Source organism: Truncatella angustata, assembly GCF_020726525.1.
Source record: "Truncatella angustata strain MPI-SDFR-AT-0073 chromosome Unknown BKA67scaffold_7, whole genome shotgun sequence".
Lineage (NCBI taxonomy): Eukaryota > Fungi > Ascomycota > Sordariomycetes > Amphisphaeriales > Sporocadaceae > Truncatella > Truncatella angustata.
Genome location: NW_025763387.1, coordinates 1,623,715 through 1,650,419, shown reverse-complemented (window position 1 = coordinate 1,650,419; position 26,705 = coordinate 1,623,715). Strand labels below are relative to the sequence as shown.

Here is a 26,705-nt window from a genome sequence, read left to right as displayed (position 1 = left end):
GTTCGGGCCCGAACGTCTCAGTGTCCCAAGCACCCTTTTTGAGGGACAAACCTTCAAAGCCAGGTGGCGGGCTTATCCAACCGGGTGGCTGACTAGTCAAAGACAGGCCAGTACCAGCAGTGAAGGACAAAGGTACGGCTTTGATGTGGGATGGGATTCCGGTACTAAATGAACCAGTATCAACAGAGCTTGGGAAGGCACCTGCAATGTTGGAAAACCCCGTAAAGGGTTGTCCTTCACTCGCTGGGGAAGTTTGAGATGTCAGATTCCGAACGCGATCAAAAGCGCTGAATCCAGGATGTGCAGGCTGTTGATCAGGGAAACCACGCTCGTCCTCCACTGTTTGGAGCTGTCGAGCCCAGTACGCATCATCTTCTTCTTGCTCCTTACGACGGCGCAGCCTCTCCTCCTCTTCTCTGTACTGGATTTTCCAGGTTGCCTCACCACTCTCATCCCCACTAAGGTCGATAGTTGAGCTTGAGTCGCTATATCCAGACAATCCATCGATGGCAGTATTTGAAAAGCTTCCATGTGGATTCGGGGTCGTTCTTCTAGACTTGTTGTCAGGCAGAGACAGATCCTTGACACCAAGATGCGAAGCGAATGAACGCTTGCGATCTCTGATTCTGCCTTCAGAATTGCCGTTCGTGGAGTCCGTTGCTCCTCTAGACTGATCACCAAGCTGAGGGTAGACACGAGAAGCAAGCGTATTCGAGCCAGTCTCATCTGAAAACAAATTAGCTCAACCAAAATGAGTCATAGGTTTAGAAAGAAAGTTTTTGGGCTGGTCTCAGGAATTAATAGCGTACCAATAGTATTTCTGGCTGTGGGGGTCATTTGTAAGGCGCCTAATTCCACCGTTAATAATTATAAGATCAACACACCTCTTGGTGCTGGGATCAAATGAACTTACCCACAATACCCGGACGCTTCAAACCCGACATGGCTGATGAGGGCTGGTCTGAAGTAGAATTGAGATTAGCGAATTTGTACGGATAGATGAATTGGTTGAGCGTGCGAGAGACTGGATGATGTTTGAGATGGTAATTCTCCTAAGGTGATAGACGGAGGCTAATGTGTGTTCCTTTGTTGTCGAACACGTCGACACCAGTCGCATCTGCTTTGCTGGTAGGCACATTTTCCAAGACGCGTAAGAGAAAATGACAGAACTGGAGCTAGGGAAAAACAGTAGATTTTGTGAAGGAGCGAGGGTTCGTAGAGCTTTGCAAATGGCCAAGTCTGAAAGAACGGATCGTACAAATTTTGCCAGCCAAAAGTTCCAGCTATGAAACAAGGATTACTTACTTCTGCTGCTTCTGTTGTGGTTGTTAATGTTGTTGCTGCTGCTTTTGTTCTCGTTCGATCTTGAGGAAGACGACTGGCCAAAGCCTGAAGAAAAGTTAGTCAGGGAGGTACGAAGACATAGGGTGAGTGCAGGAGAACATGGATGGAGTGTGCAGTTTGTTTGATGCTGTGATATGATGTTGCTGGGGTGGGGAAAGCAGCTACCTGGGCTGTCATCCATACTCGCAAGCGTCTGCCGCTCAGGATCTGTAACGGGATGAATGTGTTGAAGGATGGGAGTTCAAAGGTAAATAAACATTCGAACACGTGAAATGTATGGATGTGGTCACAAGTGGCTCTAACCTAGTTCAACGATTCCTGTGTTGGGAGGATTGAGCAATGTGATGTGATTGTAGTGAGGAGAGTGAATTGTGTGATAAACAATGTTCCATTGAAATAAGAATCGGATTGAAGGCCCATGAGGAATCGAAATTCGATGCCTTACCACGTTGTTTGTGGAGCTTTTTAAGCTCCCCTTTGATTGATTTAATGGCCGTTAAGAACTCGGCCCTCTGCTCTGGCGTGTCTTCTGGTGTATCGAGCAACGATTCCAGGAAAATTTCTTGTAGTTGCAATTCTTCCATGAGGTCTCCCCATTTCTGACGTATCTCAGCCTCATGCGAGGTAGAGGGTCGCACAAAGACTTCCTCAGGCTGCGAAGCCATGTCGGGCAACAGTTTCCCTGCAGACCTGACAAACAAATTAATGAGCTAGTCTACGGCAATGTAAATCTCCGTTTGTATATCTGTTGTTATTCTGAAGTATATAGCTGAGATGTGGTCGGTGTGGTACGTCTATGAGTTGGCGGGTATATCTTAAATCATATAAGCCAGGAGTCTGTTGGCATGGTTCTCGAAGCCGCCTGCAATTTCTGGAATGATTCGCTCAACAGCGACGGACAACTGACGAGCTTGACAACGAAGACAAAGAACCTTGGAAACAAAAGTTTTGCTACCGATCCGAAGTGTAAGGCTGAGCTTGGTCGTCCGGTCTTATTTGAACAAATTGTCTGAAAGGCACAAGGGCGGGGACGCACAGGACTTTTCTGCCTAAAAATAAATCCTGATGGTCTGGTAGATTGCAGCTCAGCATTAAACTTTGGCAGTGGCATTGATGCACAAACTGAACCACATGAGTGAAAGCTGTAAACTCCATCCAGCTTTCGCGTGTCTGACTTTATTTCATTCATATGCTGCCATCAAGGGATTTTGCGCCTCATATACAACGTGCCAACAAACTGATTCGTGGTGTTGGACATTGAACGAGGAGGCATTGAGAATGTCTGATTATGGCAACTGTAGCAACCACGTCGTGTCAATGCGCGTCATTGCCATTGCCGCATGGGGCTTTGATGCAAGCACTTTGTTTTCCCGCTAGCTACCTACGGGTTCTGCGGTTCTTCTAGGGATTCCTTTTCACGGGTGACTAAACAAGCTAAAAATTAAAAATTAAAACCGCTTTGGTACTAGACTAAGGTTAGTCTAGCTGTACACGTGCTTCTACTAGCGCGGGAGGTACGCTGAAGTTGAAGAAGACAGAAGCATTAGATAATAATGGCTACACCATATGTAATCTGGTGGTATCATAGTTTTCCGGTCGCGTTGTTAATAACTACTGTGTATCTTAGATTTAGACATTATTTGTTCTTTTTAGCAACCTCACACAGTTCCAGAAGCCATGCCAAGACGCTTTTGTTAGGGTGTTGCATGCTGTCACCCGTCGTCCAAACAATCGGTAAAGGTTACTTGTATTCTACCCACTGAACTACAATACTTCAAATCAGTCTTGGGTCGAAAGGAACTCGGCAGGTGGCGGACCTATTCGCTAATGAGGCAACCGATTTCATGTGCATATTCAAGCTCCGCTGAAGACCTCGATGGAAAACTGGGTTGATGTTCTTGCACCCAATCCACAAATTCTTTTGTCTACAATTTGTCTGGCCGAAGAATCCTCACTAAATCCTTTCGAGAATGAAGCGAGCTGCAAAACCTTTTTTCAGATCCTTTAGAACTCTCCCGGCTAAGCTGCCAGCTCTTGAGCTTCATTGAGCATTCTACATGCACTTTCGAGCCCTCAGGAGGTCATCATCGATCTCGTTGACTAGAATCTCGTCAACTAACGACTTCGGCTCGAGGCTATAAGATGCATCCAACGGCTGCTTCCGCTTCCACAGGACTCTGATGTCCAATAGTGGTGATCTCTCACAAGCTGTGTTGAACACCGTTTGAAGAAACTTGACCGTTTCGACTGCCAAATGTTCATTATTCAGGCAATATGTGCCCAAATTGTTGTATACTGTTGGGCCAGCAGCCAGCTATGTGAATACTTTGGTGGTCAGCGTTTGGGACTGAAGGAGAAGATCGGGCAACTAGTCCACATCTCACTATATCAGGTACCATGATCACAGGGGAATCAAGCTCGGGGAGAGTATCTATCAATATTATCAGATCATCTGGTGGAGAACTCGGGAGGCCGGATGCTAACAACTGGTCTTTGTCAGCCTCAGTCTTCATCAGCTGTCTAATCTTGTTGATATAGTCATCGGTCGCCATGATGGTTGCTTCGAGAATCCCCTAAATGTGTTCAATGGTCGCCGATACCACGGAACCGGGAACTCCCGAGTAATCTAAACCTTAAAATTGTCAGCTGGACTTTTGCTGTTTAATGACGCACGAATAGCACCGTTTGGTGGGATATCTCATTCTGGTTTGGGCTCTCACCTGAGATACTTCCACAATCTACCTGGGTTTGGTTGATGAAATTCTGTGAGGCTTTTCAGAGAGTTCGTGCTCAAGCCCAGCCGATTCCGCACAATATTCTGGCATGCCGGGAGACATGGATAGAAGATGCTGTTCATCGTAACTATGGTTGGAACTACTTGCTCGATTACACCAACCCCGCCTCTTTGAATCTCGAGGAATTACGCTACGTTTCAAGCGGTAACAGCCTGGGATATTCCTTTTAACCTGTTTACAAACTCCCAAGACTTAGAATTGTTTGAAGCTATTTTCGCGAGGGGAAAAAAGTCGATGTCTTTGGTCAAAATGCAGTCTGCATAAGTCTCCCCCGTGAAACTGAAGTGGCTTGACTCCTGAGACTGTCCTGACAACGAAATCTTATACCTAATTTACGAAGCTGCTCAATCGTGTAAATCTAGCAACGTGCAACTCTGTGGCTGAATCCTGCCGTGCAAGAGCATAAGCCGCTGCCAAGTGGACGTTGGCTTAGCCATGTTCAGAATTGGTGAAAATAAGGATCCGCTTGGTTGGTGATATAATCAAAAGCTCTCTCGTCAATCCATGGGCCCAGCTATATAAAATTATAGCACGTTTTAGTCTTTACGAAGCAGTGTGGAGCCTTTTACTACCGTTTTTGCAAGAAAGATAGAATCTCTATTCTCCCAAAGTGCTTACTTTGGGACATTGATTGCCTAGTTTAGGTCTTACAGGTCGAACCAGATTGAATCAGATCATGCTCTGGTCGTGCTAAACATACCATCAGTCAACGAAGTCGGGAAACGCAATTCGTTTTCCCACGAAGTACGAAGTGAAACAAGTAGGCTTAGCGGCCGCACATCAAGTATACTTGCTTTATTAAAGCATATCCAACATGGCACAGCGCCATGTAAGTAATCATTGGCGCGGCCGAAAAGCAAACAGGGCACCTGTTTTTACAGGATATTTCCACGACATATGTGCAGCTTTTCTTTCAGAAAGCATGTAGCGTCGTTCAACCGAAGACACGAGTTCCCGAATTTAGTTACTACCAAAGATTATTGTTGTCGACAGCACTTGAAAGGCTCCAGCGTTCAATGGATTCTGCGTATCGCAACAGGAGACCGGGAGTACGTGGAAGCGAATCATCTTTGGTTAGTCTCATTGGTCTCCGCCCTAAGACCATCCGGCCCTGAGAAGTATGTGATCGACAATGATCTAGGTTAAACCTTAACAACCGGCCGATTACGCCGTACGGTCATTGGGACACCCAGGAATTGCTGTCTCGAGAAATGATACGAAACCGCGATACATGAATAAGCATATTTTCCAGCCCTTGTACCACCGCATTATTAGAAATGTAAGCAAGTCCAGCCAGTCTCTACGCCGCAGCTCCTTGGCTGAGATTATGTGCTCCTGTTTCCCTATTGTCAGCCATACAGTTAGGCGTGAGTCTTCATTGCGATCTTGAGTAACATTCTGACTCAGATGGACAACTGGGTTTAACAAAAGGGCCATATGTTTTCCGGTCACTATTTCCGCACCACAGAAAAATTGTACTTATATGTACATATATTTGCTTTGTGACCCTTTGCCGTGCCTGTAAACTACTGTAACCATCATGATAAGAGACGACAGGTTCACAAGAATTCTATTCATAAGTTTAGGTGATGTGAGAACCTACAAACGGAGTCAAAACAATCACAACTTAAACTTCTTAGCGACTTCGATTCCCTCCGCCAGCGTGCCAACCCGGGCGTCTATGGCGTAACCCTGCTCTTCCAGCTTTTTGCACTCCGCATACAGGTTCGTAAGCTTGACCGTAAAGACCTCGATAAACTCACTATCCTCAAGTTCAGGTTTGAGGTTCTGGTTCTCGGGCAGACTCATATCAATGCTCACATGAACCATGCGCAGATTCGTGTTGCAGAACCCGGGGTCTAAGGAGGCAGGGCATCCAATCAGCAAGAGTCCACAGAGGGAGAAGATGATGGGATTTTCTCACCATTGAACATGACCGGGGTCGTCATCGTCGCCTTGCCCACATATCCCGTCTCCTCCCTCAGCTCGCGCACCGCAGCCTCCTCGGCCGTCTCGCCCTCGTCTACCAGGCCGGCGGGCACTTCAATGGTGACCTTGTCGATGGGCGGGCGGAACTGCTTCTGCAGGATGATCTCCGGTCCTGCCCAGAGAGAGGAATTAGCCATCAGCCTGGGGGGAAAAAGAAGTTCAAAAAGGGGCAAAAGTTTCGAATCAACCACTTACCAGTCTCCTTCTCCAAGACGGCAAAGATGCCGACTCCGTCAATATCACCGCCTTTGGGCCTCGTGAGTCGCTCAGCACTCTCCCATGTTCGATTCGTGCCAGCAGGGTCCTGGTAATTAATCTTGAGGAGCTTGATCCACCTTGATTCATTATTTGACTACACAAGGCATTTATAAATCAGTTTTGGCCATTCCAGTGCAGCAAACGAAAAATGCGGAAACGGGCAACTGACCAGCGGTGCCGTGGAGAGCACCTTCGCATCTTCGCCTGACATGTCTGAATATTACAGTTCAGATTTTTTAGATCTATGGTCAAGATGGGCTCTAGAGGCTCTAGTTAAGGTGTGAAATTGGGAATGCTTTGTGGTGTTTGGACCAATTTATGTAATGTTGAATTGGCTAACAACTGGTGTGGGGCGATGTTAACATGTGTCGGTGGGGTTTATTGCAACAGTGTTGCTGACGTATTTGATCCAAGCATGAACCGATTTTATGTCAAAAGGTAAGAACACTTTTCTAATTAATGAATAGGATACTATGCGTGTTCCTAGTTAAAAGCCCTCATAGGCTGTTACGTATGCCGAAAATTTCCATCAAAATACCGGAGCACAATAAACAGTTCATTAATGAAGTACAGAAGATAGACGATAGTTCATAAATCATAAATTCTGGTTGCATCTCTCACTGTCTAGTTACAAACGTTCCCGTCAGTTGCCAATCGCCTAGCTATGCCACAAAGGATGGGCACGAGAGATGAGCAAGGAAATAGTAGCAAAAATTTTCCTCCCACGATATGATTCTAGTCCATGCTGAAACTCGGCGGAAAACGAGACCAGCCACCAACAAGCTTTGATAATCCTAATTCGTGGTATCTTAAATCACATACAAATCGTTATCATTGATAAAGGCATCATCTAACGTTGATGGCGCGTGCTTTTGTGCCGGGGATCGAGGACAGATGATACAGAGGATGGGCGCTTAGTGGAGGTATTGGCGCGAGCCCTTGCGGTCACGCTCGTAGATGACCTCATGCTCGACAATTCTTTCGTCGTCAAAGTGATCTCTGTGTCTGGGATGTCTATGTCGTCGCTCCCATCGCTCTCTGGCCTCGCGCTCCCATTCGATCTCCCGGGCTCTCTCCTTGCGTGCCTTTCGGATCGAATCAGACATATTAACCAGCTGCAATACATCTTCCTATACGGTAATACCAGTTAGTGATCGGCTTGGGTTTAAAAAAAAAACGCCGTTGCGTTTTTGGAAAACTTACATAACGGAGATATTCCATCACGTAAAAGAAGAACTCGGTTTCTTCATACTCATATCCCATCCGCTCGACTGCCTCACGAACAACCAGGTCCTTGGTGATCTCTGTCCACATTTCCTGTTGTTTCTTCACAGGCCGTCGTTCGCGATCTCGGTCGCGAATCGAGATGCGAGTGTCGTGCACGTCTTCAACAACTGTCCTATCCCGAGACGAGTCGCGATGTTTGTCGTAGATTTGGACGCTTAGTCGATCCCGGTCAGAGACTGACTCTCGGGCTGGTTCTGGAGCAAGGCTTGTGCTACTTGAAGAGACGACGGTCCCATCTCGCTCGGGAAGAAATTTGGCTCTGCGCACACCGTTGTATCGCTGCCAGGTAACTTCAGCCCCACCACCTCCAACACCATCCATCTTCACACGTTCGGTTCCCGGAGGAACATCGACGATTGTCCAGTCTTTGGTGGCTCCATGCCATGCCTCACCCATTTGACCTCGTGAATCGATCTTGCTGGTGATATATTCCGCCTCGTCGGAGTAGTCCGGCCGTGACGGTGCCGGCGGTGCTACTGAGCGGGAGCGTCTGTGATCATGCTCTATATCGATCTTTAGACGGTCTCGGTCGCTTCGTACGATAACCTCATCATCATAGTAGGAGGGACCCCTCGGCGGAGGTACTGGTCGTGCTCTAGGTCGCGACCTAGAGCGAGTACGTTGATGAATGTCAACCTCTGTTTCGCCTCGTGAATCATAAATGCCGATATCGATCTCACGCTCACGTTCTCTTGGGCGCTCCCGGCGCGGAGGTGGTGGCGGAGAAGGAGGGCGTGGTGCCCGTTCAACGCCTGAGCTTTTTGTTAGCAAATAAACATTGCAGACATTACAATGGGGTTTTTGGAGACGTACCATGATCTATATCGCGATAATGGGTAATCACCTCTCTCTCTATCGTTGGGCCACGAATAACTTGCGGTTGGGGAGTCGGGGGTGCAGGAGGCGGAGAGGGGCTTGGAGAAGGCACTCTGCGTCTCTCACGGTCTATGATGCGAATTTCTCGCTCCCTCTCTGGTGGGGGAGTAGGTGATCGCTCTCTCCTCCTTTCAATGATACGTGTGTCCACACGTACTTCTGGGCCTGGAGAGGGCGAGCGCTCAATAAACCTGGGCCTCCTGATCTCAGGCATGGGTGCGGGCAATGGATCCCTCTCCCTCTCCCTACGAGGAGGAGGAGATATACTCCGTCGGCGGATCATGATGCGTTCTTCTGCACGCACAGGGCTGGGGCTGCGAGGGCGACGACGATCAATCGTTTCTATCTCGCGCGAACGAAGGACAAGTGGCCCTGCCTCGCCTCGTCTTGGTTCTTCGCGAAGGAATGCTGGAGTGCGGCTCTCTCGCTCTCTAATAGAGATGTCGGTCTCCTCGTATTCGCGCACAGGGGCTCGTCTCGGTGGACTTCGGCGCTCCTCACGTCTCTCGTAAACCTCGGTGACATCGTCATATTCACGACGAGGGGGCCCGCGGCGGGGTTCGTCGCGATAGTAGCTGCGGTCGTCGACGTCGCTGGCACGGCCACCACCAACGCGGTAAGACATGATGCTTGATATTTACTGTCAAATCAAAGTCAAAAAAGTCTAAAGGTCCAAGACTGGTCCCTGAACTTTGGCAAGCGCCTAAGCTCAAGCGGCGGTCAGATGGGTGAAGTCTTCACGAGCGCTTGACAGCTGTCGTGGTGTAGCGGGGTAGTTTTAGGCTGGCGGGAGGGATCGACGGTTGAAATAGCGTCATGCGACAGCGACGACTTGAGAATCACAAGCCAAACAGACAACTCGGAAAGGCCGAAAGGAAAAGGGAGGGCCCTTCTCTTCTAAGCCAGTGAGTCGAAGAAGGCTGAATGCAAGATGTGTTCGAACGTCCGACAAACAAGAAAAAACCAAACAGGCTTGAAATGGGATATCCTTGGAGGATTACGGATAGAGAGGTCAGATTCTGGTACGGGATTTAATCCAGATTGGACTGGGCTGGGCAGCGAGCGACATACATGAGAAACAGACGTCGTCATCCCACAGCGGCTTGCAGTGAGGAGCCCGGCTATGGTTGGGGCTCTAACAAGATAGCGTGCTATAGGGCAGCGACAAATAACAGAGGGGCTGGCCTTCATGTAACCAGGGAACAGGCCCTGTCTTTGGGTAGAAACACCGATTGGATAGACGAGGTACTGTCAAGAGAAGACGGGGTGCGTTAACGAGAGGGGCGTTAGTTGCATAGTGATTGACTGTGGAATGGTTTTGTCTTCCCATAACATTTTTGCGCGTTGACAGCCGAGCGGAATGAGGATCTTGTGGTCAAATTGAACTCGTGTCGAGCCCGTGTGAGCCATGACGAACACAGATGGCCCGAAGGCGGTGGTGGTTCCATGTGTGATCCACGCCTCTCATGACTTCTCCCAATGCAGACTTCTGCAGCAGGCTGAGTTCGGTGTGTGCCGCCTCAAGAGACTGGAGACTGACTCTAAGATTGACACTTTGTAGGTGATTGGGCACAGAGGACGAAAGGAGGGAGCCAGATCCATAGCCTGCCATCCAGAGAGGTAGGCTGCTACGACACTGAGCTGCAGACAACACATTTGTTGCTTTAATCATATTGACAAAACTAAAGTAGTTACAAACGCGAGAGAGAAAAGAAGAAAATTAAACATTTGAATGGCACATGCAATCCTTCTTCTGTTTCTGTGCAATAAGTCCAAAAGCATAATTTTGCACAAACCTCGTGCTTATACTCGGTCAACTGATGGATGGCCTAACTTTAGCACTAAGCAGGTAATAAGCACAATATCGATTCGCCTGAGCAACGCTTAGTACAGAGTACATACCGAGTTAGCGGATAAGCAACAAGAACCTAACATCAGCAGTATTCCCGGAAGGCTTACATTTAGGATCAGGACGTTGCTAAGGTTGATATTGTTCCGTGCGATGCAACTACACTAAGGTTACTTGGATATACCAATAATGTAGCAACCAAAGCAGGCATTGCGGCACTTCGAATACCGCAGTAGTCTCAACTGTGAAGCCTGGGTAGTTGGCAGCGGCCCACGGGGGCTGTGACAGGCAGGACTGCCTCCAAGGTCTAGCAACCATTACGTCATAGGGACATTGGCTGCAGAGTCGCCCTGCTTTACCTACATGAGCAATTCGCCTACACGAAGCCCCGCTATAAGTTCATGCCCGGCGGCGGTCTGAAGCAATCATACCCCGCTAAGTTAAGTTACTACGGATTACTTCCAAGAGAGGCTGGTTCGATGCCGGTTTTCATCAATTCCAGATGTCCTGGATTCGTGGGAATTTGTGGAACAAGAAGATACATGTACCTACAACGTTGTCAATGTATCAATTTGCAATTCTATCTATTGTTCATATCAATGGAATATTTGATCAATTAAACCAGGCAATTGCCTGTGTCAAGTAATCTGCTCGACGAGGTGCATCCAACTCCGCTCGTCCAGGTGAAACCCTCGCATTACTACAGGTCACGGGATGGATGGCGCCAGTCGAAGTATAGCTAGGTACTGAGCATATGTGTGCCAAGGCTATCGCAGTCGTTATTATAGTGTACCCGTTCATATCCCATCATCTTACCATGAATCGCAAGCCAGCTCCGCACTTACTCGAATGACAGTGGGATATGACAGCGTGACGAAGGCGGCTTGCAAGGTGGTGTCTTATAAAACAGTTGTCAGAGACTCTCAAAAAAAAAAACCCCCCCTTATTTTCTGGGACCGCCCTGCCGGGGATAAATGTAAAAACATCTGTAATTTCGTTTAGTGTAGTGAGCTGTAGGTGAAAGGAAATATGCCTCTTTGAACGAAGAAGACACCGTTTTTAGGCAGTAGTACAGCGAATGCCATCCGTATATGTAGGCTAGAAACTTCTCAGTAGCATCCATCTCAGATTCATCCATAATATCAAACCTCTGCTTACACAGAAGACAGCCCAATTCCGAACATTAGCCTTTTCCCTTACGCCTCAACACGAGGAAGACAGAGATAAACCGAATCGTTCTAGGTTCATAGGAAGGCAATCCATCAGGTGGTGGGCTACCCGCAACGAAAGAGTGGTACAAAAGATACAAAAGAGCTCGGCAGAGGTGTCTTCCTACGTAGAGGATACCTTGCTGGTTTATAATAAAAATAAAAATAAAAATAATCCCATTACATCCATCCGACTCCTTGATGAACTTGCCAGTCGCGAACAACTCGCATCAAACGGAACAAGGAAATCATGTTATTCCATGGAGGTTACCCCAAACCCATCAACGACAATAACGCACTACTTCGATGTGTAATCAATAAATCGTGTTAGAAGGCGATGCCTGGCTTAAGTTGGCCATAGGTAGGAAGGCAGCTCCAGTACAGCCTTTTCTTTCTTCCTCTTTTTACAGTTTTAGACATGAACATATTCGATGGCACCATGGCAAGACTTGAGCACTTAACGATCATGTTTTCGCTGTGTACATTGTCAACATCATATCTACGGGGCCTCGCGATAGTGCCCTTCTCCCATCATTTCGTGATGATATCGGCCTTCCGGCATCTCGTGTACAACCGGTATGCCACTATCCAATTCGCCGGGATTAGGTTTCTCAATCGGTTTGTAGCCACTCCAGCCTTGCTGCACTTGTTGTTCATATCCTTGATGTTCGTATCCTCCACCGTATTGTTGATAACCAGCGTTGTGTGCCCCATATTCCGAGTATCCACCAACCGTGGAATATCCCGTCGCGGGCGTTTGAACGACACTGGAACCTCCTATAATCGTGCTACCCCCAACTGTCGATGCGCCTCCTGCAGTCGCCGCATCGCGACGTCGCTGCCGCCGGCGCAGCAGAAACAGGGCTCCCAACATGCCACCGAGCGCAACAACACCCAAGCTTACACCGACGCCGACGCCAACTTTCGCCCCAGTGGATAACCCATCACTCGCATCTGTGGAGGAACTGGCGCTTGCACTCGAATTTGCGCTACTGCTGGGTGTCGAGGTGCTCATTGCAGTTGAGTTGTCGTTTGGCAGAACGGCGGCTGCTGTCCACTCGTTGTTGTCACCGTTCAACTCCATCACCTGACCGCCGCTTTCATAGTATACGCGCAACTGGCTGGTTTCGAACTTGGAGGCCACAGCCAACTGGCCTTTAGCATTGTCGGCTGTGGGCCAAAGGGTCGAGTTTGGGCGGGCGTATTCACGCCAATTGTAGCCCACGTTGGCGATTTGATAGAGCTCCGAGTCCGTTCCGATGTAGAAAACGGACCGCGTATAGGCCTTGTCGCAAGTTACACCAAGCGAAGAGGGGTTGCCGTCCCAGGCAGGGAGGGTGAAATTCAGGGTGCTGGTCTCGTTGAGGGAGATGGAGGTTGCATTGGTTGAGTCTGTAGTCAAGTTACCGGCAAGCGGGCGCGGGAAGGTCGCTGGAATTGAATATGTCAGCACCATCACACTCAATGCCCAAGATGCGGGCTGTCTCCAGGCGATAAATTGGTGATTGTTGACTTACAGACATGCCACGAATCATCCGACATCCAGCGGCTAATCTCGATGTTCTCGTTGTCCTTGGCTGTGGCAACAGTGATATTGTTGGTTTTCTGGACCCAAATGGCTCCAATGGCATTGCCCAGTCCTTCGTCTTGAGAAACAGGACCCTTGTCGGCCCAGTTTGTATCTGATGTATATCCAAGCTGCCGTATTGTCATATTTGCGTCGTGATAATAAACGCGATAGCCGCCAGTGGCCCCGAGGAGCACAGCTGCGAGGCCTGTGCTCGATGAGACGGACGGGGCATCACCTGAAATGATCCAGTCACCCTGGTTCAACCAATAGCCAGTATTGGGGTCGCATTTCAGATAGGAGTTAATCAAGTTGTCACTCTCATCTTGATAAAAGACGGATGCCTGTCTGGTGTTAGCCATATCATCATTGAGACGAGGGTTAAACACGGGCGCCTTGTCGGTAGACCTACCCAGGTGATCTTAGTGTCCCACCAACCAGTTCCTGCTATAGCAGTCCCGTTCTTGGGTTTGAACTTATAGAGCGGCGCCGTGATGGTTTTATCCTCTGGTAAGATGGGCGTATCTTGGCTTGTACATAGACTATATCGAATTCCTCCACTTTCGTCGTCCTGGACCAACAGACTTGGTCCCAAATCCGTCCACCATGCGGCCATCGAGGCTGCCGACACCTGAGTCGCGAGCATGCATAGTGCTGTTGGTATTATACTCCGTATGAAGGCCATTGTGGTTGCGGCGCTCTACAGCGCGGTTGTCTCTCCGCAGAAGGATTGAGAAAAGCAATTAGACGCTACGCAGCGCTCCCGTGCGTCTCAAGCCGAGCGCTCGTGTAAACAAGCTAGGAGAGACACAGGAGGGGCCGGATCACGATAAATCAGCCCTATGATTGCAAACAAGAAGAGAAGAACATCGAAAAGAAAACGAAGAAATTTCCGACGAAGAATAAGCTGATCACAGGTTGAAGAAGAAAAAAGCGAAGTGTCTTGTCACGACGCTTAATCATCCCCCTCAATCCTTGTCCCGCCGTAGTCCAATCGAGCAATGCATACGGAATATGCAGGCTGCAGCCAGCATTTGTTTCGCAAGATTAGGGTCTCTGTGCTGCTTATTACAGAAAATAGCCCCCAACCAGGGTCCAGATCCAGGATATTGGAGACAAGTCCGAGGAAGAAGACCCCAGGCTGAGCCAATGCCACCTCGCTGGCAATCTTCATTCAGGGAAGTTTGCAGGGGGACGCCTTGGCTTTGCACGGCTTCATTGCGGCTGCTCCACGGTGCGTGTGGGGATGATTGATCCTTTACACGTTCAGTCGATGAATCCTTCGTCTACTTTTGTCCCCTCGGCGACCTCGAGGAATACTCGTTGAACGTTTCGCCAATTCGGCGCCTAGACCTGCAAGGTAGGAAGAAACATGAGATCCTATCGGTTTTGTGACTGCCGCCATTGCGATTCAAGTTGGAACGTCTCCTACCGTACATGGTACTAACCTAGTTCGAGACCGGTGCATCGTTAGATTCATTTCGCAGTGCGGCAGAGTAGTTCCCGGGGCTACCCATGATCCTGTTGCTTTGACCTGACAATAGCGCTGTAGATCTCGCCGTTGTCCAAAAGTTCCTTCTGGAAGATGCAATTTTGATATGAAAATGACTGGTTGGTATTTGATGCACCAAGCGATGCAACCAGATCACACCTTAATGGTGGAGTCTCCCTCAGCCTGAGCTTTTCCAGAAATTGGCCCGGGGGTCCTCTTGAAAATTAAGCTTGATATAGCAATGCCACCCTACTATTGGCTACTCATACGACAAGACGGGTAATCCCGATCAATCGTATCTACATAATGAAGCACAAATAATCCATTGGGAAAAGGAGAAAGAAAAGTTTCTGGTTTGTTTTAAAATCATGCAAATAAAGAACACTAGCAACCAGCAATGTACTCAAGTATAATGTAGCACTCAAGTTCAGCCCGTCGACTCCAAACACTGCGGCTGTGGACAGGGTTGTCTATCGGTCCCGATAGATACGAATTTATGTAGCCATGGGAAAGGTCGCCTATCGGTCCCGATGGAAACGGGTTTAGAACGACATGCATTTCGAATTGTCTCAAAACCAACGCAGCATAATCAGCGTGTTCTCAAGCGACAACATCCAAACATGCCAGTTTGAAGCATTTGTCATGGCCCGACTTTACTCGGGTTTTTTGTTCTTTCTTGAGTTCACCATATCGCCGTGGAGTGTTATCCTAGAACAAGACCGTCAGCACGTCTCAATCAGCGTTCCACCTGGCCCATGCCGCCTCTCCACACACATGGCAGCATGGGTAATCAAGCTTGAGATCGAGCCCGCTGATTCGATGCAAAATGGTGGCACAGTAAGATGCTGGGCTCAGCAACATCGCAGCCATGCCCGTCTCGTACGGTTGAGGGTATCCCTGGGTCGCTAAGCTAGCGAGAAAAGTAAATAGGCGAATATAGTATCAAGTAACCTTTTTTTTTTTTTTTTCCCCGGCGGGTTAGGGGGGTTTCCTTCGCAAAGCATGAAGGCTTTTACAAATTTTCTCCAACCTAGGAATGAATCTCCGTTCAAGAGTAGTAACCGAATGCTGTCGTACGAAAGGAGGTTTCATGATTGATGGTCAAGGGCAGGCGGGTTGGGGCTGGCCAAGCATGGTTTCGAACTGCTAATAACTATATAGATGATCGCTTGTGTTCCTGACAGCATTTAGTGCCACGTACCGTAATTGCAAAACTACATGCGTCACATGTGAAAGTGAGCGAAGTAGGTGGCAGGCAGCCTCTGCAAACAAACTGCTAGTCTTTCGATCATGTTGCCAATGCACTTCTGATGCGTGCTGTATCACTCGAAATGAAGGTCACCAACGCTCAGGATTTCTTGATTTGCTCGGTACCGAGGGCGAGCGCTAAAGCCGGTATCTATGTTTCGCCATTGCCAGGTATCATCCTCCCGGGTTAATTGACGGTATGGCCATGTTGTTGATAGCTTGATGATGCGGTTTGAGGATCAAATGCATTGCGGATCATGCACCGTTGCCTGCCACTTCCCATCGTGACATGGTGGAGGGTGTTACGCACTCCACGTCCAGTGGCTGTCCTCGAAGGGTCTTCCACGGTACCTGCCACGTCTTCCGGTGAAGATTACCTCATCTTCATCGCTTGCATTCTTTTTTGCACCCTCTGCATCCTCATCACGGCCCTGCGGTACGTCTTCTTTGATTCCACTCTGCTGACTTGTCGTGCCCGCGGTTTCGAAGAGTGCGATTTGAGATTGTGGGCGCTGGATTCCCGTGGAAGCACTGACATCCTCCTCCTTGATGATCTCGTTGCTTGGATCACCTCGTACTTGATATACCTGGCGAAGGTCCGAGCCGGCTGAGCTTGGGCCTGGGAGCCGTTTTCCTAGTAGTGTCGGCGGGATCAATTGGATGAACGGGAGTGCCGGCTGAATGGACCCAGGGGGTCCACTGATGATGATGTTCGGTTGTGGGTTCTTCTGAACTTTGTCGTTGAAGTCTCTCATCATGATGAAAGATTTGATCCTGGTATGCCAACTGGTAAATATACAGCAGCCCATTAGAGATAAAAGAAAGAAAGAAAAGACACAGTGTCTCCAAATTGGCGGAGTTCTTTCCCCACGAACATGGTAATACGGCTTGGGTTTGCACTTACTCGATGTCTTGCTCGTTGAGGCCCTTTCCATGCCCAACAATGTGCAGCTTTCGGAGAGCAGTCTTCCAGTTGTACATACCAAAGACGTCCTTTGGGGTACTGATCATGGCCAGTAAGAGATCACGTTCGAATTCTGGGGTCCATAATGGTATCACTTGGGTTGCCATCTTGATGTTGTTGCAGTGCGGTTCTAATACTTGCACGAAGTCGTCAAAAACGCGCACTATAAATGTGATGACCGGTCTGCCGTTGACAAACTTGACAGCTCCCAGTCTACATGCTATTGTTTCAGTGATAGCAAAGGAAGTCGTATGATAACCAATGTAGGGGGAAATGGGGGTTATCCACCGGAAGATATCAGGGTTGGCATAATACATGGCTGGATCAAATTTAGTTACTGTTTTTGTATACTCGACAGATCACGAAGGATTATGATGGATGCTTTCTTCTGTTTGACCAAGATTTCCAACAGATCATATCGTTCAAAGAGTTCTTGGTCTAATATTGAAACAAACATTCATGATTAACATAGAGGCGCGAAAGGCGTAACGGAACGACATCACCATTTTGGTTTACGTTAGGTCTTAGGGATTAATACACGAGTCCATACAACATGCGAGAGTAAACTTAAGAAGAGTCATCATTCGGCGTTATAGCCCCGTAATCGCTAAAAACCATTTTAATACCTTTAAATCATTCAGTCCAGACCCCTCGTTACGCCCATGAATCCCTAGACACCTTCAAAGCATGCTCTAGTTCTCCGGGATCAGCCCACGCTTCACATCTTTGGCAGTGGCACCATGGAGGGCTTCTTGTGGCTTTTCATATTTCGGCCGCCCGCCGAGTATATCAGAAATCTCCTTCATATCACGCCAGTGGGCACTGAGGGGGCGGCGGTTCTTCCAATCAGTGTCCTTCTGTTCTAGGGTCACAACCGGAGTAAACACGACTGCCGCACCCTGAATACCGATGACAGATGCATTTTGAGCGTCGTTCATCAGGGTACTTGAAGATCTGGGACCAAATTTCTCAAGATGTTGCATGCATCTGATTGCAAGTCTCACAGCTCTATGCCTGTCCAAGGGCGAGGGCACACCACCTTGCTGGACGTGACCGGGAATGCTGTCACGAGCCTCAAAACGATCTTCAGATTCATGACGAATTAGATCCGCGATCAGTTTGGCTGACAATAATTTGTCAGCCTTCTCGTTGACCAGGATCAAACGGCCGGCACGGGATTGTCCCTTGTCATGTTTGAAGACTTCTTTCAAGTGGTTGATGTCACCAACGACCATGCTCAAGCTGATACCTTCTTCGGGAATATAAACAGCACTGGCACCCACACCCAAGCTTGCTAAGACGGCAATGTAACCAGATCGGCCACCTTGAGTTTCAATGACGAATACGCGTCTTCTGGTGGCGGATGCAGATTGTTTAATCTTATCGCAAAACTCAACCAGTTCGTTCAGGCAGGTGTCTGTTCCGAGCGAATACTCTGATCCAGGAACGTTGTTGGAAATAGTTGCTGGCAAGAGTACGAGCGGAATGCGAAGCTCAGGATATTGACTCCTGGCTTTGCGTAATTGGGACAGTGCGTGGTATGCTTCAAAACCACCGATGAGGAAGAGCGCGTCGAACTTGTCCTTCTTGATGTAGCCGGCGACTTCCTTCATGCCAGACTCTTCGGGAAGTTCACGATTTGTTCCTATCTCCGAACCTCCCTTGCGGCCCCAGTCGTCTACGTCCACCCAATCGAACGGTCGGACTGCGCCAACTTCATCATCATGGTGTCGCACGTAGCCTGCAAAACCATTATAGATAGCGAGGGGTTCATGTCCGCGGTTCAGGCAGTACGCAACGCCAGCTCGGATTGCAGCGTTCATACCACCAGCAGGAGCTCCGACGTTTATGAAGCCAATTCTCATACGCTGCAAAGAGTCAAAACAAAATCCTGGTCAAAAGTGGCATCAGAACGTACCTTGTCCTGGGGTAGTTTGGAACTTTCATCCTGCCCAACAGTTGTTGTGAGATTGTAGCAGTTATACATCTCCGCGAACTCTGTATCTCGTAAAGACATAGCCTTGGCGAAGTCTTGAGCCTCGATGGCTTTGGCTACCTCCTGTGTCGCTTTCACAGCTTCCATCAGAGGCTCTCGAACAATTTTGTTCTCCTTGATTGCGATAAAGCAGGTTTCCGACTCTGGTGTAGCTTCGAGCAAGGTCTTGACAGCCTCGACACCTTGCAATGTTGCTAGAATACGGTCCTGTGCGACTGCAGGGCCACCACGCTGAACATGGCCAAGGATAGTGGCACGAGTATCCAGCTTAAGACCGTTGGGGTCCTTAAGAAGATTCACAACCATCTCGGATGAGATCTTCGCGCCATGCCTGTCTTTGGCACCTTCGGCAATAATAACGATCGTCTTTCGCTTTCCGAGCTCTCGGTGCTGGATATTGTCAGTGCGAAATTCTTCATCACAGTGTTAACTTGTATAGTGTCATACCTTTTTAACAATCTTGACCATATCCTCTTGCCAGTTGTCCTCTCGGGGCTTTTCGGGAATGAAGATGAAATCCGCACCTGTAGCTACACCAGCCATCAAAGCTAGGTAACCACAGTGGCGGCCCATGACCTCGATAACAAACGCACGTTGGTGAGAACTTGCAGTCGCCTCGATGTAGTCTACCATCTCGCAGATGCGAGATAGAGCTGAAGCGGCACCAATTGTGTTGTCGGTACCAGAAAGGTCATTGTCAATGGATCCAACAAGACCGACAATGTTCAAGTGTCTGTAAGGAGCAACTTGCTCCTCCTTGAGCTCGCCTTTGGAGACGAGCTCATCGACCAAGGAAGGCCACTCCGACCGGAACTTGTCTGCACCTGTTAGGGAGCCATCACCACCGCAGATGGCCAGAGCATCGATGCCCTTCAGGATCATGTGCTTGGCGGCAAGGAGTCGGCCGGGTCGCTCGTAAAACTCCATACATCTGGCAGTTCCGATAAGTGTGCCACCCTCCGAGAGATAGCCTCGCACATCGTTCCATTCGGTCTGGCGGATGTCACCGGTGACAAGTCCCTGGTAACCTTCGTAGACGCAATAGGCGTCGCACCCCAGGTGGATGGCCATACGGACCACGGCGCGGACCACTGCGTTCATGCCTGGGGAGTCACCACCAGAGGTCATGACAGCGATCTTCTTCTTCGGCGTCATGTTGACCGACGCCATAGTGTCGATTGGGTGACTGGGATGCGTAACGTGGGTTATCGACCAGTCCAAGGTGTCATGAAAAGAAGATGTGCTCGAGAATCAGAAGAGGCGGCGGTCTTGAGTTGGGGGAGACCGAAGCAAAAGTCTGATATTTGGAGGGGTCTTTGGTGTAAGTAAGCAGCCGAGTGTTACAAGACCCCGCGAAGGTCGGTCTACAGGCAGGTGTACTACGAATATCTTTCAAGGGACAAATGGTGTAAGATAACGTACGTTCAACTGGTGAGTTTTAGGTCAAAGAGGAGATGGAGAGAGCGGGATTTGGTTAACTACTTTACACTCTCAGTCCAAAGCACGCAGCTCGCCTGGTTGGAGCTGACCGTCTGCGAAAGGTCCGATTGCAGTTGAGTTTGGCGTACAAGTGTGACGCAGTTGTCCCCGTTTTTACCTTTTTTTAGCGGTCTTGCAGTGATTTTACCGCATTGTCCCTCCTTATCGCTATCAATTGCGGGGAGCTTGCCTGCAAAAATGCAAGTCGCAGCCCAGCTCCAAGACTCTTGTGCCCCTCATTGACGTTGCACTGCTCGAGTCGTGAAATGTGCCAGGGGTTGGAAAATAGATTGCCTCCAGTTCCCAGGCAAACATGTCTGTGACTGTACGACTACAAGCTCAAATCGTGTTACTTCACCCCGGCTGTGTCTGCAGGATAGTCAAGAATAATTAAACAACAGTGAAGCTCAACGGAACTCTCAACTGTCTCTACCGCGTTTGCAGGGAGGTCTTGAAACCGACTGCAATAGGACCAAATACAGGACCCCCACATGGGCATCCGCTGTCTCCGTTGTTGATGAGCCCTAACAATATCAGCATTTGGCAACCAATGACGAGATTGAAATTATGACGATAATTCGCGCAGGGTCCAACTGTACTGTGGTGAAATGTTGCCCTACATCTCTGAAACCAATAAGCGCATGCTTTGATAAACTTTGGTAAACGAGCACCTGGTGGGGACTGAGGCTGCCTGGCTATGCGCAATCCTTGAAATCTGTTTGGCTGGTGGTGCCATGTTCCGAAAAGTCCATGAATCTGATGGTTATGGCTCGGCGATCTTCTCAAAGTTGTGGGGTGCCGGGCCAATGCCTCCTTGATTCTCCAGCTTCTTGTCCAACCGAGGCATGCTTTTTATTGGCATTCACTCACAGCTCACCCTTCACAATAAGACTTACAGGATTGTCGCCCCTTGGTGTCCTCACACAGCTTGGTCAATGGCGGCCATACCATCTTCGGTATACGAAATCCCTGGAATAACAATCGCAAGACCGGTGTTCAGCTGACAGTGCACAACTGGTTTTGTACTCCCAGGGAAACTACTATTCACATGACCTCTCTTTTGAGGCGAATCATTCAATTGCTTCAGTTCATCAATGAGCCTCTCAACGCCGATGCTGTAGCTACCTCAAGTCCATACCCCTAAGAACGCCTTGCCATGCCTTGCCGAAAGATGAATTCGAATGATCAGATTACTGATATGCTAGTTGTGCCTTGCTGCTGCTTGAGCAAACTGTTCAGCCTGCAATCGCTCCAGTTCCTCCAAAGACATGCCGCTATCTTCAAACTTGTTTGTTCGCTAAGACTTGATATTAGCATGTGCCCACCATGAGGGGATTGGAGTACCCACAATGTTCTTGATAACCTTTTGTGTCTCCTTGTGCTGAGCTGCCGCTTCCATGACTGCCGGAACGTATTCACCAAATCCAAGCGTGTCCAGAGCCTTGGTGATATGGTCGCATGCAATCGTCTTCTTGGCTTCCTTCTCAGAGATCTCATTTGCTTCCGACGAGATCAACGTGATGAACTCCACACAGCACTCTATCAGAAGATCTCTAGCCTCCTTGGAAAAGCTCAGCCCTGTCGAGGACGGAAGGATTTCTGTAACAATCTTCTGGACGGTGGCTGTATGTGGTCAGCAAAGCACACGCCAGGTTCATACATTTTGAGAGGTCATACCTTTGGGGAGAGACAGATCGTCATTTCCTGCACCAAAAATCAGCATTTTGTGTCAGAGCTAATATGCCAACAACAAGTTTCAAAAATCAAGCGTAAAATAGTTACCATCAAAGCCGGAATCAATCTGCGCCCAGTAGCGATTCTGAGCGCTGTGTGGCATATTAGGCTAGGGGCCTCAAAGAAAAGTTGGGGGCCAATATGATTCATAGGACAAAGGCAGTGATAACGGGTGCAGTAATCGTTGTTTTGCCAGAAGATATAAGTGGCTTCTATGTCTGTTGAAAAACATAGAAGCCATCAAATACAACTCTGGGACCAAGTATGGAGAGGTGGCCATTATGCGAATACTTGCTCGCCCAAGCAGTGCCTGGCAACTGATTTCTTTCCAGGCAGTCACAATTCACTTGCAAATGTGCTGCAGTTGGTACGTACTACTTCATCAGGGTGCAAATATTTCCGGTCATGTTTCTGGATTAGAACAAAGGGATGTTTGCTAACTCACCTCCATATTCGTGATCGGACATTTTTGGACAAAGGGATGAGACGCGTCTCAGCAAAGAGAATTGACGAGAAACGAATGGGTGAAAGTCCTGCGAAACAAGGCCTAGTACCGTGTGATGAATTGAGTTACGTCGTGAGTGGGTGATGAAGCAACAAAGTTGAAATGCGTGGTGTTGGCAAGTAATATTAAATTGTCATCTCAATATCAAAAGTGAAGTCTAAATTGAGAGTGAACCTGTACCCAAGCGCGCAGCTACCAGTGGATCAACTGGCGTTTATGTACCTGGAGGTTCCTCCAACTGCGGAGCACCCCTGCAGCATTTGAGGCTACCAATTGTGGCTAATTTTCCTCACCTGCAGTGACTTTCTGCCTTTTGTGGCGCAGCAGTTTCGAGCTTCAAAAGTTCAACTCCACTGAAATTTGTATTCTCGAAATCTCTGCTTCTCTCTCACACAACAAAAAAACTATTCAACTCCAGAATTTGTTCATGCCAACCCACGAAGCTGCCAACAGCATCCTCATGGGAGCCGCAACAGCCAGCAACATGTTTGCTATTTGGCGTTGACCCGGACACTGCGTCTGGCTGGACATTATCTATGATTTATGCAATGGTAAGTCACATATTCGCACCAAAAACCTCCTTACATGATGAACATGTTGTCGCCCCAGTCTTACATACCTCCGACAAGGGTATAATGGTGATCGACAGTCATAGCCAATTGACATGATCTGATACAATAACAACACGCACAAACATGCATTCTGAGTGCTGGAACGCATTGCTAATTGGTGTTTCCTAGTTCATGGCCTTGTCATCTTACACGCGGCAACCCCCTCCAGACCGATTCTCCAGCCCAACATACTTGTACGACGGTCATTCTCAAACACTATCAAGTTGGGGGTATTCGACTTCGGGAATAATTTTTCGAAAATCCGATGCTATGATTGCCCAACACTGCTCGATTGTCACGAGACACAATGAACAGTTCAGTTGAAATTCTGATATGATGTGTTGTTCCATGTTCGTATGAGGTAGGCAACCAATTTTTTCTTATTATTCCTATCACTGCTTATGATGACGAACTCATATTCCATGCTAAAGCCGAATTTTCCATGTGGATACGATATAGAGCCTTTTCATCTTTCGACTGAAGCTTATCAAATTCTTATATTTTTATGTTTATGTTCTAAGAATCTATGCTAATAAGAATTCAAGGATGATCTAGTACCTCACAACACTACTTTCCCTGGAAGCTACTCAGCTCCTTCGCATTCCATCTAGTTACTTGTTAGTACTGGTAAGTGCTCATGATTATGCTTGACATACCTTAAATGCTTGCCACTTAGTTCCTTGGTGGCACCTACCACAAGGTTAGCGATCACAGATCCAGGTTGCTCCGGCTTCAGTAATTTGCCGCTCGCAAATTCCTCGATGAAACTCGCGTGGTCCTTCTCAGTCATTGACTTTCCACCTAGTTCCCTGATGACCCCTTGCATGTCTGTGTCGACCTTGCCTGGCGAGATAGCCACACTAGTAATATCGGGTTCCTCAACTGCGAGATGTGCACAAATGTGATTCATGGCTGCCTTGGCTGTGCCGTAAGCCCCCCAGGCAGTGTAAGCACCAACAGATGCTCCAGACGAAACAAAAATGATGCGTCCTTGAGATTTTCTCAGCTCAGGAATAGCTGCCTTGACCTGTGGGGATGGCGTGATAATAAGTACATTGTGTTGAACGAGGCGAGACGTGAGATAAAACGTACCAAAGCAACTGCGCTCGTTACGTTAACATCGTAAGAATGTCTCCATTCCTCGATATCAACATCAGCAATCTTAGATAATGGCGTCAATACACCGTGATTGATTATGATCCCATCCACCTTTCCGAATGCCTTGACCGCCGCTTCGACTATCTTTGGTGCTGTCTGTAATGTTTATGTGAGCTTCAGCATTTCACACAACTCTCTTGTAATTCGTGTAGACATACACTGAAGTCGGTCACATCGGCAGGTAGATACTCGACGTTCGAGGGGTTCTCGGCTTTGATCTTCTGCAGTCCAGCTTCTGACCTGGCTACAAGAAACACCTTGTGCGAAGCCCGTAACAGCAAGTGAGCAATTGCTAGACCAAGTCCACGGCTGGCGCCGGTCACGATGAAGGCTTTGGACGACATTTTGTCTTCCAGTGGAAGGCAGTTGAGTTTGCGTGTCAAAAAGTTTCGTGTGAGCAATTGTGAATTCCCTCTGCTTGGGGGGCAGAATGTAATAAGATTGTACACGGCATCTGGAAACTTCGGTACGTTAAGTGGGCAGCAAAACTTATCCATGGATCGCTACAACTCTAAGTATAGTGGGGCTATGAGGGGCAAAGTTGCATTACCTATGGCGTAATGAGTTTTGACAGACGACCACCTTTGACATAACTGTGTCAAACATCAATTCTATCGCAGTTATATCATAATTATATCAAGGTCATATGATGGAGTTATATGTCGATATACTGAGCTGTATTGCTAGTGTGCAGCATTGTTTCTTCGTCGATTAATAATTAGGTTGTAATAAGAACGACCTAGGTTAAAAGCCAAGGATATCAACGACACTCACCTGGCTCTGGTCAAAGCATCCTGAGCAACTCTCGATATTGGTTGCAGTTATAACATGTCCGCGACGGTCGTCCTCGGCTCCGGTATTATTGGTGTCTCGACAGCGTATTATCTCTCAAAACACCAGCCTCCCTCATCCATCCACCTCGTAGAGCCCTCGCCAGAACTCTTCGCGTCCGCCTCAGGGTACGCCGGCGGGTTCCTGGCAAAAGACTGGTTTCAGGCGGCTTCGGCCTCGCTCGGCGCCCTGAGCTTTGATGAGCACCGCAAACTCGCGGAGAAAGGGGATGGCGCCAGTAGGTGGGGTTATACGAAGAGCACTTCGATCAGTCTAAGTCCAGGGCCAAAAGATGGCAATAGGGTTGACGCCTGGTCTCGGGAGGGCACGAGTAGGACCGAGGCGGCTGGTGGTGACAGGAAGGAATGTGTGGCTCCTCCCTGGTTGCGAAGGGGCGAGGGTGATACTGTAGACATGATTGGTGAGGAGGGTACGGTCGCACAGGTGTAAGTCAGAGTGGTGTGAGAGTTGTGGGGAAATATTTGTCCTAATGTCCTTGGGTAGGGATCCATTGCGATTGTCACAGTCTCTCTTAAGTAAGTGCGTAGGAATCGGTGTACATCTGCATCACCCGGCAAGGGCAACGTCCGTTCAGACAGATATGCGAAACGAGGTCTCGAGCATTCGCATAGAAGACGCGACGTCAGGCACGGAAACAGATGTGCCTTGCACCACTATCATAATAACGGCCGGTGCTTGGTCACCACAGGTTTTCAAGACGCTGTTCCCGACGTCTAATTTGAACATCCCATTATCGAGTTTAGCTGGATACTCGTTGGTGGTCAAATCACCACACTGGGTCAAAGAGCACGACGAGCATGGCTGCCATGCTATTTTCATGGCAAGCCAGTCAGGGTATTCTCCGGAGGTCTTCTCGAGGATAGGTGGGCATATATACATTGCAGGCTTGAACTCTGCTACTGAGCCTCTACCACCATTGGCAACCGATTCGAAGGGCAAGATCTCCAAGTCGGCGATCGAGCAGCTACTAGCAACAGCGAGAGAAGTGATAGGCCAGGGAGAAGAAGAGCATGACCTTGAGATCGTGAAAGAAGGGCTTTGTTTCAGACCTGTAACGACTAGCGGATTGCCCATCATCGGTAGGATACCAGATAATGCACTGGGTGCGGGAATGGCCACAAGACCCGGCGCAGATGGAGGCGTGTATTTGGCGGCTGGTCACGGGCCGTGGGGTATATCTTTGTGCCTAGGCACTGGAAAGGTGTTAGCTGAGATGGTTCAAGGGAGGTCACTGAGTGCAGATGTCTCAAGACTAGGATTGAATGGATATTAATGGAGTAGTTGTGCACATTATACAGGTTGCAGAGTTACCCGAGAGGTGATTACATGACCTAATTTTTACGCTGCTAAGTCGGAAATCTCGTGCATTCAACCTGTAAACGTTGGAGCGTATGATTGATGGGTTCGTGAGAGTCAGCTACAATACTGCTGGTATAGTTCATATAGATGTCGTCTACGTGGAATATCCAAGCATCCCCAATTCTTTGTCTTGG

At 48.5% G+C, this 26,705-nt stretch overlaps 10 protein-coding genes across 10 annotated transcripts; 1 reads left to right on the top strand and 9 right to left on the bottom strand.

Annotated features, from left to right (window-relative positions):
- Nucleotides 1-117: 117 nt before the first annotated feature.
- On the bottom strand, nt 118-2,233 carry BKA67DRAFT_372111 (uncharacterized protein). Its single transcript, XM_046096492.1, has 4 exons — nt 1,790-2,233; nt 1,306-1,389; nt 918-961; nt 118-726 (listed from the first exon to the last, which is right to left on the bottom strand). The coding sequence occupies exons 1-4, from the start codon at nt 2,007-2,009 to the stop codon at nt 262-264; spliced, it is 813 nt and encodes a 270-aa protein (XP_045955275.1). The 5' UTR covers nt 2,010-2,233; the 3' UTR covers nt 118-261.
- Nucleotides 2,234-3,397: 1,164 nt separating this feature from the next.
- Nucleotides 3,398-3,896, bottom strand: BKA67DRAFT_538780 (uncharacterized protein; the record flags this gene model as incomplete). Its single annotated transcript, XM_046100525.1, has 2 exons — nt 3,398-3,658; nt 3,729-3,896. The coding sequence occupies 2 exons, from the start codon at nt 3,894-3,896 to the stop codon at nt 3,398-3,400; spliced, it is 429 nt and encodes a 142-aa protein (XP_045955274.1).
- A 1,708-nt stretch (nt 3,897-5,604) lies between these two features.
- Nucleotides 5,605-6,720, bottom strand: BKA67DRAFT_575738 (NUDIX domain-containing protein). The gene is made up of 4 exons (XM_046103522.1): nt 6,556-6,720; nt 6,324-6,480; nt 6,064-6,240; nt 5,605-5,998 (listed from the first exon to the last, which is right to left on the bottom strand). The coding sequence occupies exons 1-4, from the start codon at nt 6,595-6,597 to the stop codon at nt 5,760-5,762; spliced, it is 615 nt and encodes a 204-aa protein (XP_045955273.1). The 5' UTR covers nt 6,598-6,720; the 3' UTR covers nt 5,605-5,759.
- Nucleotides 6,721-7,300: 580 nt separating this feature from the next.
- On the bottom strand, nt 7,301-9,174 carry BKA67DRAFT_538778 (uncharacterized protein; the record flags this gene model as incomplete). The annotated part of the gene is made up of 3 exons (XM_046100524.1): nt 7,301-7,516; nt 7,590-8,425; nt 8,487-9,174. The coding sequence occupies 3 exons, from the start codon at nt 9,172-9,174 to the stop codon at nt 7,301-7,303; spliced, it is 1,740 nt and encodes a 579-aa protein (XP_045955272.1).
- A 2,908-nt stretch (nt 9,175-12,082) lies between these two features.
- Nucleotides 12,083-14,022, bottom strand: BKA67DRAFT_371977 (uncharacterized protein). The gene is made up of 3 exons (XM_046096491.1): nt 13,586-14,022; nt 13,124-13,517; nt 12,083-13,037 (listed from the first exon to the last, which is right to left on the bottom strand). The coding sequence occupies exons 1-3, from the start codon at nt 13,856-13,858 to the stop codon at nt 12,106-12,108; spliced, it is 1,599 nt and encodes a 532-aa protein (XP_045955271.1). The 5' UTR covers nt 13,859-14,022; the 3' UTR covers nt 12,083-12,105.
- A 2,193-nt stretch (nt 14,023-16,215) lies between these two features.
- BKA67DRAFT_661713 (uncharacterized protein) lies at nt 16,216-16,984 on the bottom strand (the record flags this gene model as incomplete). Its single annotated transcript, XM_046107869.1, has 2 exons — nt 16,216-16,699; nt 16,818-16,984. 2 exons carry the CDS (start codon nt 16,982-16,984, stop codon nt 16,216-16,218), a joined length of 651 nt encoding a protein of 216 aa, XP_045955270.1.
- A 585-nt stretch (nt 16,985-17,569) lies between these two features.
- On the bottom strand, nt 17,570-20,028 carry BKA67DRAFT_522041 (phosphofructokinase-domain-containing protein; the record flags this gene model as incomplete). Its single annotated transcript, XM_046098336.1, has 3 exons — nt 17,570-18,745; nt 18,796-19,263; nt 19,321-20,028. 3 exons carry the CDS (start codon nt 20,026-20,028, stop codon nt 17,570-17,572), a joined length of 2,352 nt encoding a protein of 783 aa, XP_045955269.1.
- Nucleotides 20,029-21,230: 1,202 nt separating this feature from the next.
- BKA67DRAFT_575718 (histone-fold-containing protein) lies at nt 21,231-22,765 on the bottom strand. The gene is made up of 4 exons (XM_046103521.1): nt 22,532-22,765; nt 22,030-22,056; nt 21,701-21,975; nt 21,231-21,649 (listed from the first exon to the last, which is right to left on the bottom strand). Exons 1-4 carry the CDS (start codon nt 22,551-22,553, stop codon nt 21,554-21,556), a joined length of 420 nt encoding a protein of 139 aa, XP_045955268.1. The 5' UTR covers nt 22,554-22,765; the 3' UTR covers nt 21,231-21,553.
- A 980-nt stretch (nt 22,766-23,745) lies between these two features.
- On the bottom strand, nt 23,746-24,912 carry BKA67DRAFT_575714 (short-chain dehydrogenase). The gene is made up of 4 exons (XM_046103520.1): nt 24,519-24,912; nt 24,295-24,456; nt 23,859-24,229; nt 23,746-23,809 (listed from the first exon to the last, which is right to left on the bottom strand). The coding sequence occupies exons 1-4, from the start codon at nt 24,855-24,857 to the stop codon at nt 23,770-23,772; spliced, it is 912 nt and encodes a 303-aa protein (XP_045955267.1). The 5' UTR covers nt 24,858-24,912; the 3' UTR covers nt 23,746-23,769.
- BKA67DRAFT_575709 (FAD dependent oxidoreductase) lies at nt 24,905-26,558 on the top strand. The gene is made up of 2 exons (XM_046103519.1): nt 24,905-25,637; nt 25,696-26,558. The coding sequence occupies exons 1-2, from the start codon at nt 25,189-25,191 to the stop codon at nt 26,483-26,485; spliced, it is 1,239 nt and encodes a 412-aa protein (XP_045955266.1). The 5' UTR covers nt 24,905-25,188; the 3' UTR covers nt 26,486-26,558.
- Nucleotides 26,559-26,705: the final 147 nt, after the last annotated feature.

Coding starts and splice junctions, on each gene's coding strand:
- BKA67DRAFT_372111 (XM_046096492.1), bottom strand. CDS start 2,009: ATGGCTTCGCAGCCTGAGGAAGTCTTTGTGCGACCCTCTACCTCGCAT. Junction 1,390..1,789: donor AAAGCTCCACAAACAACGTG/GTAAGGCATCGA, acceptor ACTTTTCTTCAG/GCTTTGGCCAGTCGTCTTCC. Junction 962..1,305: donor CCACAACAGAAGCAGCAGAA/GTAAGTAATCCT, acceptor ATTCTACTTCAG/ACCAGCCCTCATCAGCCATG.
- BKA67DRAFT_575738 (XM_046103522.1), bottom strand. CDS start 6,597: ATGTCAGGCGAAGATGCGAAGGTGCTCTCCACGGCACCGCTG. Junction 6,481..6,555: donor TGCTCTCCACGGCACCGCTG/GTCAGTTGCCCG, acceptor TGCCTTGTGTAG/TCAAATAATGAATCAAGGTG. Junction 5,999..6,063: donor GACCCCGGTCATGTTCAATG/GTGAGAAAATCC, acceptor CTGCCTCCTTAG/ACCCCGGGTTCTGCAACACG.
- BKA67DRAFT_371977 (XM_046096491.1), bottom strand. CDS start 13,858: ATGGCCTTCATACGGAGTATAATACCAACAGCACTATGCATGCTCGCG. Junction 13,518..13,585: donor GGGACACTAAGATCACCTGG/GTAGGTCTACCG, acceptor AACACCAGACAG/GCATCCGTCTTTTATCAAGA. Junction 13,038..13,123: donor GGATGATTCGTGGCATGTCT/GTAAGTCAACAA, acceptor ATTCAATTCCAG/CGACCTTCCCGCGCCCGCTT.
- BKA67DRAFT_575718 (XM_046103521.1), bottom strand. CDS start 22,553: ATGTCCGATCACGAATATGGAG. Junction 22,057..22,531: donor GTCCGATCACGAATATGGAG/GTGAGTTAGCAA, acceptor TTTTTGGTGCAG/GAAATGACGATCTGTCTCTC. Junction 21,976..22,029: donor CGATCTGTCTCTCCCCAAAG/GTATGACCTCTC, acceptor GACCACATACAG/CCACCGTCCAGAAGATTGTT.
- BKA67DRAFT_575714 (XM_046103520.1), bottom strand. CDS start 24,857: ATGGATAAGTTTTGCTGCCCACTTAACGTACCGAAGTTTCCAGATGCC. Junction 24,457..24,518: donor CCGATGTGACCGACTTCAGT/GTATGTCTACAC, acceptor TAAACATTACAG/ACAGCACCAAAGATAGTCGA. Junction 24,230..24,294: donor TAACGAGCGCAGTTGCTTTG/GTACGTTTTATC, acceptor CCATCCCCACAG/GTCAAGGCAGCTATTCCTGA.
- BKA67DRAFT_575709 (XM_046103519.1), top strand. CDS start 25,189: ATGTCCGCGACGGTCGTCCTCGGCTCCGGTATTATTGGTGTCTCGACA. Junction 25,638..25,695: donor GAGGGTACGGTCGCACAGGT/GTAAGTCAGAGT, acceptor GTCCTTGGGTAG/GGATCCATTGCGATTGTCAC.